At 43.7% G+C, this 13078-nt stretch overlaps 1 protein-coding gene across 2 annotated transcripts in view; it reads right to left on the bottom strand.

Annotated features, from left to right (window-relative positions):
• HIBADH (3-hydroxyisobutyrate dehydrogenase) overlaps window positions 1-13078 on the bottom strand; it is a 133181-nt gene that overhangs the window by 16786 nt on the left and 103317 nt on the right. Inside the window, exon 8 of one of the 2 annotated variants that reach the window (XM_004265669.3) lies at window positions 11059-12021. The exons of the other annotated variant lie outside the window; for it this stretch is intronic. Coding sequence (XP_004265717.1) covers window positions 11863-12021 — 159 coding nt within the window. The 3' untranslated portion in view covers window positions 11059-11862. Of the gene's footprint in view, window positions 1-11058; window positions 12022-13078 lie in introns of those variants that run through there. 2 annotated transcript variants of the gene reach the window in all.

Raw genomic sequence — 13078 nt, 5'->3', positions numbered from 1 at the left:
TCTCCCTAGCAATCTTCACAAGCAGGCAACTCAACAAGATGTCCTCTTCCTCCTCAGCCTAATCAAACCCATCTGGAGAAACACAGGGCACGGCCTCCCTTTACACCCCCTATCCATCTGAATTACCTGGACAGGACCTGGAGTCCTGGCCAAGTCAGTATGAAATTGTCCCTGGCCTTTTTTCTAACACTTCCCAGAGCTGGAACTTTTTTTTTTCCAGAGTGGAATGTCTCCAAGGTGACATTTATACGAGTGTGCTGATTTGATCTGGCTTCTAGGAAGCAGGGTAAGGTTGAGGTCCTTGGCCTTGACAAGGCAAGACACAGAGACTGAAGGTTATTATTTAAACCCAAGTTCCCAAATGAGCAAGTTAGTGTCACCAATGTTTACAATGCTTAAAAGCATCTCTCATAAGCAGAACGACGCTGCTGCAAGCCAGAGAAATAGACCACTGCCCACCGTCAACTCACTGCCCTTTTGGAAGGTCAGAGTTGAAAACTTCCGATATCATTTCATTTTCTTGAGAAACTGTTTATTTTCAAAGTTCTCAGTTGTCTCTACTGAGCTGCCCATTTGTTATCTATTCAAGGATCAGAGTAAGCAAAGGTTTTCTTTTGACATTTTCTTCACTCCAAAATTTAAGGAGAGAAGATATTCTTGATTTCTGATAGCAAGGCAATTACTAGTTATTCTGAAAATCAAAAATAAAAGTGCAGTTAGACTGATCAGAGGATCTTTTCTCTCTGGGAATACTGGTCTTGCCATCTCTCAAGCAAAGGGCTGCTAACTAGCAGAGATTTTAGAACATGTGTTTCCTTTCCTCTACTGTTCCTATTTCACCTAGAAGGTTCCCATTTCACCTAGAAGGCTCTAGAAGGTAGGCTCCGTGAGGGCAGGGCTTCTGTCTGCCTTGAGCACTGAGGGAGGGAAGCCCGGCCCATAGAACACAGCCTGGTTCCAAAGAGGTCCTCCAGAAACTTTTGAAGGTAAATAAATATTTGTGGTCTGAGTCTGCAGCTCCATGTTACCTTTTCTGTGATAATTCAGATTAATCCTCCTTTATCTCTCAAATAACATAGAAAGGGAGAAAAGCCTTTTTGTAACCTAATTTTAAACTCATAACCTACATCCTTCATTATATCCTTCACCATTTGGAGCAAGCAAAACAGGTCATCATTTTCCCATTAGCTGCAGACAGCAAGGGTTCACTTTATATGAATATTCTTTCCCTTTCCCACAAAATAATTACCTAAGATTTCTAGCTAGAAAAAAAAAAATGGTGTAATTTCTAACCTGAAACAGCATCGCTCATTAAGGTTGAAAAAGTGACTGGGGCTTGCTGAATCCTATGCAAATCAGTCCTGATGAGCCCTTAACTAATCTGTTTACAAACCAGACCTGCTGGACAGGCCTCAGTGATTTTCTATCAAAGCAAAGCACTGCTCTTTATGGGCATCTGGCTGTCCCTGAATGGGGAGTTTAAACATAGACTCTTTCCTTCAAAGTAAGATCAAAGGCTTTATTACTCTTAAATGAGTGCATTATTTCCACTTACTACCTTCTTGTTTGTAATCTGTGTTTATTAACAGCACTGTCTCAGGTTTACTTTGTGAATTACTAGTTTCTGAAAACAGCATAGCAGTTTTATGGACCACAGTATACATTGGTGGAGATTATGTAGCATATAATACATAGAATGGCCCATCAGATAGGACGTTACGCAAAGAAAATTCTCTGCAAAGATGACAATACCTGACCATGCAGAATTCATTTATGATTTCTTTTTTTAAGAGGAAACCATCTGGGGACTTCCCTGGTGGCGCAGTGGTTAAGAATCCTCCTGCCAATGAAGGGGACATGGGTTCGATCCCTGGTCTGGGAAGATCCCACATGCCGCGGAGCAACTAAGCCCATGCGCCACAACTACTGAGCCCGCGTTCTGCAACTACTGAAGCCTGTGCGCCTAGAGCCCGTGCTCCGCAACAAGAGAAGCCACCGCAATGAGAAGCACACACACTGCAACGAAGAGTAGCCCCTGCTCGTTGCAACTAGAGAAAGCCCGCGCACAGCAATGAAGACCCAACACAGCCAAAAATCAATCAATCAGTCAGTCAATAAAATTTAAAAAACAAAAAAAGAGGAAACCATCTGGCATAACAGGGCTAACATAAGAAAAGATTCCCCAACTCTAAAGAGCTGGAGATTAGGTAACTCTTTGACTGCTTTGAGGAGAATTTTCTTTGAAGTTTTATTTCTTCCAAAGAGAGCAAGTACGCCAAGCTGTACCATAGATGAGGGATGCTATCAGTACTGTTCCAGGAGAAGCACAACCAGGTATTTTCAAAAGATAACACGCAGATTGTTTTTAAAAACCAAAAATGCCAGCGTGTGACTGATATCACTAATGGAATCCTTCTTTCAGAGAGTCCTTCAAGCCAGCAGTCTCCCCAGGGCCCGAGTGAGGGAGGACAGAGGCATCTGCCCTCCCTGGTCTTAACATGGAGATTAGAACCCTGTCCTTCACTCCCACCCTCCAATTCATCTTAGGAGGATGAAGCTGCCAAGAAAATTGCATCTTTTAAGATTTGTGGTGACACAGGTATACAAGGTGTCACCGGGTGTCGAGGGTGTCACTGACCTACAAAAGGGGCCAGACTAAACTGCTATGAGCACAGCGCAACTCAGGGAACACGCAACGTCGGAAGAGGCAGCTTTTAATGCCGCTAGTTGGACCAGCCAGAAATTAAATGGGATGGCCGGGAAAGGCCATAATCAGGGATCAAGCCACTGTTCAAAGTCATATCAATTTTTAATAGTGTTTTATTTTGGACACTGAAGCAAGCATAAATTAACAAGGATAAAAATACATTTGTCAGAACCCCATGGTCAGACCCCTACCAACCCAAAATGAGTTGGGCTGAAAGTGGAGAGGCGGACAACAGGGGAACTAAACCTATCGTAAATCTCTTTAAAAGTCTCTTCCTGCTTATCACTTTCCAAGCGTCCTTGATGGCCCAGGTATGCCGCTGCAAAATTGAAAAAAAAATCAGATAATATGTATTAAAACCATGTCAAAAAAGCATTCCCGGGCCTCCCTGGTGGCGCAGTGGTTGAGAGTCTGCCTGCCGATGCAGGGGACACGGGTTCGTGCCCCGGTCCGGGAGGATCCCACATGCCGCGGAGCGGCTGGGCCCATGAGCCATGGCCGCTGAACCTGCACGTCCGGAGCCTGTGCTCCACAATGGGAGAGGCCACAACAGTGAGAGGCCCGCGTACCGCAAAAAAATAAATAAATAAAAATTTTAAAAAAAAGAGCATTCCTGCACACACAAACAGGATCAGAAATTACGTTACAGAGACTGGAGAAATAAGACATTCAGACCGCAAAGTCGCAAGCACAAAATTATTTAACCTGGAGACATGACTCCTACAACTCAGAAGAGGAAAGTGGTTCCGCGAAACTGCACATTAGGGCGTAACTGCACAATAAAATATGTTCTTAATGAACGTTTGTACTGTTATCTATAACATGGTACACATATTTGTGTGCAGAGGCACGGAATACAAAGACTCCCTCCTTCTCCAGCAGTTTGCTTTATCTTTCATTCCTGGGTAGTATCTGTCTCCTGACTGGCTTGTTAATGTTAACTGTTTGCATCTCCTTTGTCTAAAATATGGACTTTTCATCTCTGAGACAAAGGGTCAATTCTAGGCAAAAGTAAAAGCCAAATAAATGAGTTAGGAGTTAACTAGTAGAGCATACTTATATTAGCACAAATAAGCTATCAGGTCTCCCCTGGTCATCTTGGCTCATTAAAGGGACAAAACTAAATCAAGCAAGGAGAATGAATCATGTTTGGCACTTATAGAGAGCAGGCTTGGGGTCAGGGTTAAGGTCATTAAGAGGAGAGAGGGATTAAAGCTACATTTGCCCTTAGGGTCTCTGAGATTGGAACTCTAATGTGAAATTTCTGGAGAAAGGCTTCAAATTGTCTAAAATTACCATAGACTATTTCAAGTTCTATCCATAAATGGAATGAAAATTAAGTTCAACAGGCATAAAACAAATGCAAAATAGCGAAATTGATATCATCTGAGCTCTGCTCAGAGGGGCTGAGAAGCTCCATCTGGAGGTGAGTTAACCCTTTCAGGGCACAAAGCTATCTCTTCTTAGAGTCAGGAGGAGTAATCCACCTCCAAAAGGGCCAGACCGTACATTTTTATAAGGAGAACTGGTGACAATTATGCCCAATTTCCTATGATTTAAAGGGAAAATTATGAAGGATTTTTTATTTTCTGATTTGACAATGTCAGTGAGAAGTTTTCTACTGTAGGATAGCGTTTGGTCCTGAAACAATATTTGTTCTAACCTACAATAATCCCAACTCTCAAGCATTTTAGGCATTTATCATTTTTAATGACTACAGCAAATGCCAAATTTTGTCCTTTTGAAGATAAAATGCTACACTCAAAAAGTCACGGGATTTGCATATACAGCCAAGGCTGAGAAACACACCCCAAACCTGCCCTTTGATTTTATGAGTCTGGCTGTGAGGAAGGTTTCCATAGTCTCTCCCTCTGCCAATGTCATTATTTTACAGAGAGGCCTGCCAAAATGCAGCTCGGAGCTAAGCGTGTGTGTCAGGTTTATTCAAGTGGTTCATTCTAGATGAGCTCTCTTGCCATCTCTTTACCAGGCATGATGGACTATCATTAATAAAAATGTATTGATCTCTGAATCTATTCCCAGCTATATATATATTAAAAAAAAACCGTAATACATGAAATGGCTATATGAGCAATAAATAATCCCTAACCAGACAGAGTCCAAAAACTGTCAGAAGCACATGTCTCACATTTTCTTAAACCCTTAACTAAGAGGAATAAGAATTTTAAGCTAAAACAAACCTCGGAGATCAGAGCAATGCCCTCATTTTCAACAGAAGGAAACTGACCCATGATATTGGACAGGTGAGTGCTGACCCAGGGCTAGAAGGCAGGTCTCCTGTCTCCCAGCCAGGGGCAACTCGGGGAACCAGGACACTGGAAGTCACTCCCTACAGGCTGCTTGCAAAGCGCCTTAGCTTTACTGTATTTTCCTATTAACATTCTGAGAGAGTCAAATTCTAGTCTGAATGAAGAAGTCTTCATCCCTTTTAGGTATTCTTGAATTATTAAATGATGAATACAATTAAATAGTAAAAGGTCATCTTCAATCTCTCTGCCACCGACGAGAGACGATTCCCCGTGCACATCGGCGCGATGGACGTGCTGGTTTATGGGCCTGACACCTTGCATGGAACGTTACAAATCCCTATGATGTCCTTAAGCTCCCTCTTCAATTGAACTGAAAGATGGCTAAAAACCCTACTCAGGCAGATGACTCCCCATTGGCTGGCCATCTGAGAATGCTCAAGGGGGCAGTTACTGCAGCTGAGGCTGGTGGTAACCTGTGCGCTTTTCCTGAGCAGCAGCAGGCTTCTGACAGTAGCCTGGGTAGGATTTATGCACCTGGATAACACCGCCCCCCATTCTCTGCCCACGTTTGCCTTTCTCTCTCACCCCACCCCCACCCGCCACAGGAAGCAGACAGACCGCACACATTTCTGAGTGCTTAGAAAACAAGTCAAGATCAAAATCCCTGCAATGAGAAGAATGGCCAAAGAGTAGACCCAAACCATTTGGGGTTCCCTTACATATGGACCCAGCTGTGCCTGAGCATATGCTCCATCAACATGGTGTCAGATCACTAGGATGGCAGAAGAGTCTCTCAAACACCTAAGTATTCACAGAACCCCTTGAATACATCAAACTTGTGTTATTACGAAATTTACCTTATGCCTCAAGGCCTAGGCAGCACGGTATAAAAGATCCCATTCGGAACTGCTGTGCTCCTTAAAGGGGAATATGTGTGCTTTATCTGCACGCAAGTTGACATTTAAAGTACATAAAAACATGAGACTAAAGCTTGCTATCAAAAATGCGTATTTTGACCCCGTAAGTTTCTTCAAACAGCATACGCTAACCTTTTGACTAAGAAACCTTTGTAAAAGATCCCCACTCTGCAAGACTTCTGTGTCTAGCAAACTGCATCATTTATAACCCAAAGGAAAATAAACTTGATCTGCTAAGGAAGCATCTTTCAGGGAAAAGTTCATGCAGTTTGTAGTTGACCTAACACAAATGCAATGCCGCCGCTTCCACTCACTTGGTCATTTATTGAGCTCTTATTCAATGCCAGGTGCCGTCCTCGACAGGGGGACTCAAAGCTGAATAAGATACATTCTGTGCCCTCAAAGAGCTCACAGTCTGTTGTAGAAGACAGATGAACATAATGCAAACATAATGTGAGAAGTCCTATGATGCAGGCTGTATCAACAAAGAGCTATGGAAACATAGGGGAAGTGACTCAGCCTGAGGTGGCCGAAGAAGGCCTTTCAGATGATATGGTGCCTGAGCCAGTCGGCCAGGAGTGGAGGAGAAGGGCGTTTCAGGTGAAGGGAGCAGCACGTGCAAAGGTCCTGAGGTGTGAGAAGCATGGCATGCTTGGGAAATGGCAAGTGCTGTGATTCACACCCTGTTGCCCACAGGGTACCATAGAGGAAGCAAAGGGCAACAGCATTGGTGAAGTAAAACAGGAGCCAGAGCGTGAAATTGAGGGGTTCACACTGCACCCGAGACTAAAGTTTGATGCAGGTGAATTTCAGCCTTCCACTTCCCTTGCAGCGGGGTGAAAAATGAATTGCGGAAGAACCAGACTGGTGCCCAAGAAGCAGCTGCGAATCTACAGAGGCAGAAAGATCAGTGGTTGCCTGTAGCTTTGGGGTTGGGGGAGGGAGAGAATGCGAGTGACTAAATGAGACTTTTCAGGGAGGGGGTGGCAGTGATGGAAAACTGGATTGTGGTGATGACTGAGAGTCACTAAATCATACATTTAAAAGGAGCAAATTTTACTGTATGTAAAATTATACCTCAGCAAAGCTCTTAGGAAAAAAAGAGAAGCAACAACACAGAGACAGAAGTATTCTAGACAGGAATCCATGACGGTGTGAAGTAGGCACCAGAGATTTAGAATTCGCTTTGGAGAGTGGGTGGAGGAGAGAGCGGAGTCAGGGATGGCTCCTGGGAACCTGGATGGGACAGGGACCAGGAGGAAAAGCAGGTCTGCTGGGGAGGATGCAGAGCTTGGGTTCTGACACACTGAGTTTAAGATACTTGTGGAATATACACCTGAGCAAGGTTTCTCAAACTCCCTGTTACTGACATTATTCTGATTGAGGGGGCCTGCCGTGTGCACTGTAGGATGTTTAGCTGCATCCCTGGCTTCTACCCACTAGATGCCAGTAGAATCCCCTCCCCCAATGTCTCCAGACATTGCTGTATGTCACCCAGGGCAAAACCTGGTTGAGAACCACTTATCAATAGAGAAGGATCTTAACTCATGACTTTTCCTTAGTTTTTCTTTTTCAAAGTTATTTCACACACCATAAAACTCACCATTTAAAGTGTACAATTCCGTGGTTTTCAATGCATTTGCTAAGTTGTGCAACCATCACTACTAATTCCAGAACATTTTCATCACCCCAGAAGCCCCATACCTAGTAGCAGTCACTTCCCATTTCCCCCTCTCCCCTAGTCCCTGGAAACCACTAATCTACTTTGTCCCTGCAGATTCACCTTCTCCCCGACAGTTCGTATAGAATCACAGTATGTGGCCTTTTGTGACTGGCTTCTTTCACTTGGCATCTGTTTCCACAGTTGATCCATGTTGTAGCGTGTATCAGTACTTCAATAAATTTGTTTTTTATTTTTGGCTGTGTTGGGCCTTTGTTGCTGCATGCGGGCTTCTTCTAGTTGTGGTGAGCGGGGGCTACTCTTCGTTGCAGTGCACGGGCTTCTCATTGCTGTGGCTTCTCCTGTTGAGGAGCATGGGCTCTAGGCGCGGGCTTCAGTAGTTGTGGCATGCAGGCTCAGTAGTTGTGGCTCGCAGGCTCTAAAGCGCAGGCTCAGTAGTTGTGGCGCATGGGCTTAGCTGCTCCGCGGCATGTGGGATCTCCCCAGACCAGGGCTCGAACCTGTGTCCCCAGCACTGGCAGGCGGATTCTTAACCACTGCGCCACCAGGGAAGTCCCTTCATTCCTTTTTATGGCCAACCTTCCATTGTATGGATATACCACGGTTTGTTTATGCACTCATCAGTTGAGGGATGTTTGGATTGGTTTCCACTTTGTGGCTATTTTGAATAATGTTGCTATGAACATTCATGTACAAGTTTTTGTGCAGATGTATATTTTCATTTTTCTTGAGCACTTTCTAGGAGCAGAACTGCTGGATCGTATGGTAACTCCATGTTTAACCTTTCGACGAACTGCCAAAGTATTTTCCGAAGTGGATGCACCGTTTTACATTCCTGGCAGCAATGTATGAGGGTTCCACTTTCTCCACATGCTTGCCAACACCTGTGATTGTCTTTGACTCATGTTTTGTTTCAAGTTTCCAAAAGAGCACTTAATATTACGCTACACTGTTTATGATAACTTTATACATGAGAAAACTAATGGTCAGGAGGGTGACCTACAGGGGTAAGGCTTAGAGGTCAGTAAAGTACTTTCCAGCACTAAGATTTATTATTCTCTGTTGAAAAACTGTATAATTAATTACAATACCACTCTATCATTCATATAAGATGCTGGCAGCTTGACACATGATGTCTGTGCCGGGTTTTAGTTTTTACAGCTCCATCCATGCTTCTACCCTTCCTCTCTCTACTCAGATCCCACTTAGCAAGTATCCTCTTTTGTGCATCATTGCTTTTTCCCTCTATGTGATCATTCCACCTCCATCAGCATAACCCCATAACATCTCCCATCCTAAAAATATAATTAAACTTCCCTTGACCCCCATGTTCCCTACCAGTATCTATACCATTTGTTTGTTTTCTTTTTACAGCAAAACTTGAAATTTGTCTCTCTTCACTTCTTCCAGTTTCTCTCCTCCCATTCCCAATCTCGTTTCTAACACTCCACCAAAGCACCTGTCAGAGTCAACGACTTCTATTTCACCAAATCCAAATGACTGATTCTCAGCCCTTATATTACTCAACTTATCAGTAGCTTTTGATACAAACTTGCATTCCCTCCTTAAAGCCTGTCTTCATTTGGCTTCTAGGACACTGTTCCTAGAACTGTTTTTTACCTACTTTACTGGTCACTGAGTCTCATCTGCTGGTTCTGCCTCATGTTCCCAACCATTAAAAGCTAGAGTAACACAGGGCTTGGTCCTTGGACCTGTTTATTAGGCACCTCTATTAGGTGCCTAATCTATTAGGACGTCTATTAGGCACCTCAAATAAACCCCTGATTTTTTTCTCCTATACCTCCCCCGATCCTCCCTCAATTCTTCTCCTACAATCTTGCTCTCACAGAAGATAGTCTCCTTTCTTCCACCTTCTCTACCAACCTTGGAGTCGTCCTTGACTCCTCCTTTTCTCTCTCTCCTCATCCATCAGTTAGTGGCTCTATCTTTTATGTTCAGAATCTGACGACTTCTCGCCTCCCATCTTTATCATTCTGGTCCCAGCCACCATCACGTCTAGATTATTATAACTGCCTCCTACCTGGCCTCCTGGCTTCCACCTTGCCCCAGGGTCTATTCTCCACACCACAGCCAGAGTGATCCCTCTAAAAAGTAGCTCAGGGCACATCAATCCTCTGAACAAAATCTTCCATGGGCTGACTGTGATATTACGGTGTTTGCAAAATCGCCCCCCTACTGCCCCCTCTGTGTCCACACTCTTACGTAGTCCCTGTCCCATGCTAACTCTGGACTTGGCTAGGTGACTTACTTTGACCAATGGGACAATAGAGCCATAAAGCAAGCAGAGGCTTAAAAAGCGCGTGTTCATTTGGTCTTGTCCTATGTTGCTGCTGGGAACCTTCTGCCACCAGGTCAGCAAACTTGGGTTAGCTTCCTGAAGGATGGGTGACCATGTGGACAGAAGCCCCAAGCATTCCAGCTGTCCCTGCTGAGTGAGGCCAAACTAGACCCTTCAGAGCCAAATGAGTTAGCCTAGTCAGATGAATAACACGGCCCACCTTGAGAATCTTGAAAAATAATAAACGTTTGTTATTTTAAACCACCAAACTTGGGGTGTGGCAGTGTATCAGTTAGCTTTTGCTTTTGGTAACTGACACACTGCCTGTTTCACTCAGAATAAAAGCCAACATCCTAACATGGCCTCCAAGGTCCTACACGATCTGGCCTCCCTCATTTTATGGCACTTCACTAACAGCCTCGTTGGTCCTCATATCTGGTGTTATTCTACCTCAGTGCCTTTGTACTTTCTGTTCCCTATGCCTACAGTGTTCTTTCCCCAGATATCTACATGGCTTGTTCCCTCACTTCCTTCCTATCTCTGCTCAAATGCCACCTTACAAAGATAACTTCCCTTACCACCCTAATAAAATACCCCAGGACTCCCCATCCATCCCCCTTACCCTGCTTTATTTCTCCTTTTAGTCCCGATTATTACCTGACATACACATTAAACATTTATTTCTTGTCTGTCACACCTCCTCACACACACACATGCGAGACACCAGAATTTATGGTCTACAAGGGCAGGATTTTATCTGTTTTGCTTATCACTGCAGCCCCAGCACTTACACTAATGCCTGGAATTTTTGATCACCAGGAAAATGATGGACATAGCAGTCCTTCTGCTAAATCTGGTATCTAGGCCTATCGCCTTAAGTATTTCTAGGGGCTGTGGTGGGGAAAGCGGCGACTATGCTCCCTACTGGGACATATTTCATTTATTGCAGGCCAAATTCCTACAGCACCCACAACCCAGAAAACACTGAAACAAATTCTCGCTAAGGATGCAGGCAGAGCAGTAGGATGAGGGCTGGCCACCGGTCAGTTCACACTCGGTTCCTCTCGACCTCCCCGCTCCCTTCCCTTCCTTCTCATCCTTTCCCCATTAGTCTGCAACACCAGTTTGTCAGATCATTTGACTGTTCACCAAATGGTTAGGAAGACACAAAAACTCCAAGAAAGTATTATCAGCATAGAAATTTATTTGAATTCAAAATAATATGGTTATATTTAGGATAATATAATAATTATCTACAGCACATATCATCGTAGGCTCTGAAACAGTTCTAAAGATGCCATTCTTTTGAAGTCAAAAAATATGTAGTAAGAATGTACAAGGAAGCAAAAATATAAAAAATAAGTTTGCTGAGTATTGGGAGTTGTTACAAGAGCGGCACACCACGGTAATGTAACAGAGTCCAAATTACACAGCATGCGGCAAGGAGTTCTCTTGCTTTATCAAGTCCTGGAAAATAAACCAGTAACCTCAGAATGCAAGAATACCACCACTGGGTTAACAGGGCAAACTTGCTGAGGGACACAGCGAGTAATTCACTATACTTCCCCTTTCTCTAACTCCTTTCCTCACACCCATTTCTTTTCTTTCCTCCAGGAGAGGTTTTATCCTGTGGAAAAAAAAAATTGGTTTTATTTGTAAAGTGGAGTAAACAATATCCTGATTGAAGTAGGCAATGTTTTAGCTAATGATGCTCAGAAATCAAACTTCTGAAAAAGGTCAATCAGCGAGCTAGCAGAGCCCATCAGCGGCTTGCAGAAAAAAAAAAATTCAGATAGTATGTGTTTGCTAAATAGGTAAAAAGAATAAGCAGTTAAAAATGGGTGAAAAAATCCCAGGGTTTATTGTGAACTAGACAAACAAAAGCAGACAGATGACCTTTGATTAAGTCCATTTACTTGTGGAGTGAGCTATAAGAGGCTCCAAGATAGAGTTTGGCTCCCAACAGTGTCCACTGCCAAAGGGCAAACTCAGAACGTCTCCTCCTCTCGTAGAAACTGGAACACGGATGAGAAGTCTTTTTTGGAGTAGCCCTTCGCACACATCATCCTGTAGATCTGATGGGCCTGACTGCCCAGAAGGATTGGGCTCTTCGTGCTGGTAGCAGAGTCTTGTGCTAATCCCAGATCCTAAGTCAAACAAGGGCGGAGGGAATACATTGAGGTTGGTAGTTAAGGCTCACTTCAGAACTGTGGCTCCTAATGCTTGGGTTTCAAAGAAGAAAAAATAAAGCCTGAAAAAATAAGATACTTACAAGCACGATGTTAAGTTATATATATATATTTTATACGCCCTTTCTTAGCTGCAAAACTGCTCCAGAGAGAAAACCTTGATTTCTGAGTGGTCTCTCCACTCCTCCACCCTCCACAAAACCTATCTGTTTTGTTTTGACTTCGGCCAGGTGTTCCTATCCAGGTGAGATCACACAGAGAAATGCTTTTTCAAATCTACAGAAGCCTGTAAGCCTAAGACAAACCCCATTATGAAATTAAGCATGATGAAATTATCAATGATGAAAATATCCATTCAATGTCTTAAGTCAACACATATTTAACAACTGCTGTGTGCTGGGCACTGTTCTAAGTCCTGGTGATATGCAGTCATGATAATAAAACCAAGTCTCTGTTCTCAGGAACGTACTATCCAGCGTGGAAGATAGACAGTAAAACAAATACTAAACTTCCAGACAATGACAAGTGCTCTGAAGAGAAATAAAGCAGGGTCTGACCCCTTAGGGTCAGAAAGTCATATATAGCAAGGGGTGGGGTGGAAGGAAGAGAGTTCTGATTGATGAGATGTTTAGGGAAGACCTCCCGAGGCAAAGACACTTGACCTAAGATCTGAATGTGAGGGGGCAGTGAGTTCTTCGGAGAGCTGGGGGAAGAGAGTTTCAGGTGGGTGGAAGAGCAAGGGAAAGGCCCCCTGGGGGGGGGCATGGCTTGGATGCTCAAGAAACAGTAAGAAGGCCAATGAGGCTGAACTAGAATAAGCAAGGGGCTGGGGAGGGAATTGAGACTGGGGATGGCAGAGGTGCAACATGGAAGCTTTATGATGTCTGGAGACGAAGCTGGATTTTCTTTCAAGTGCAACAGACAATCAGCTTCACAACAACACTTTAACATCTCTGAGAGCTAATGTTTCATTCAGAGAGTTTTGGAAAACTTATTATTGTCTATTGTTTAAAAA

Source organism: Orcinus orca, chromosome 9, assembly GCF_937001465.1.
Source record: "Orcinus orca chromosome 9, mOrcOrc1.1, whole genome shotgun sequence".
Classification (NCBI taxonomy): Eukaryota; Metazoa; Chordata; class Mammalia; order Artiodactyla; family Delphinidae; genus Orcinus; species Orcinus orca.
This window is presented reverse-complemented; position numbering and strand designations above follow the sequence as displayed.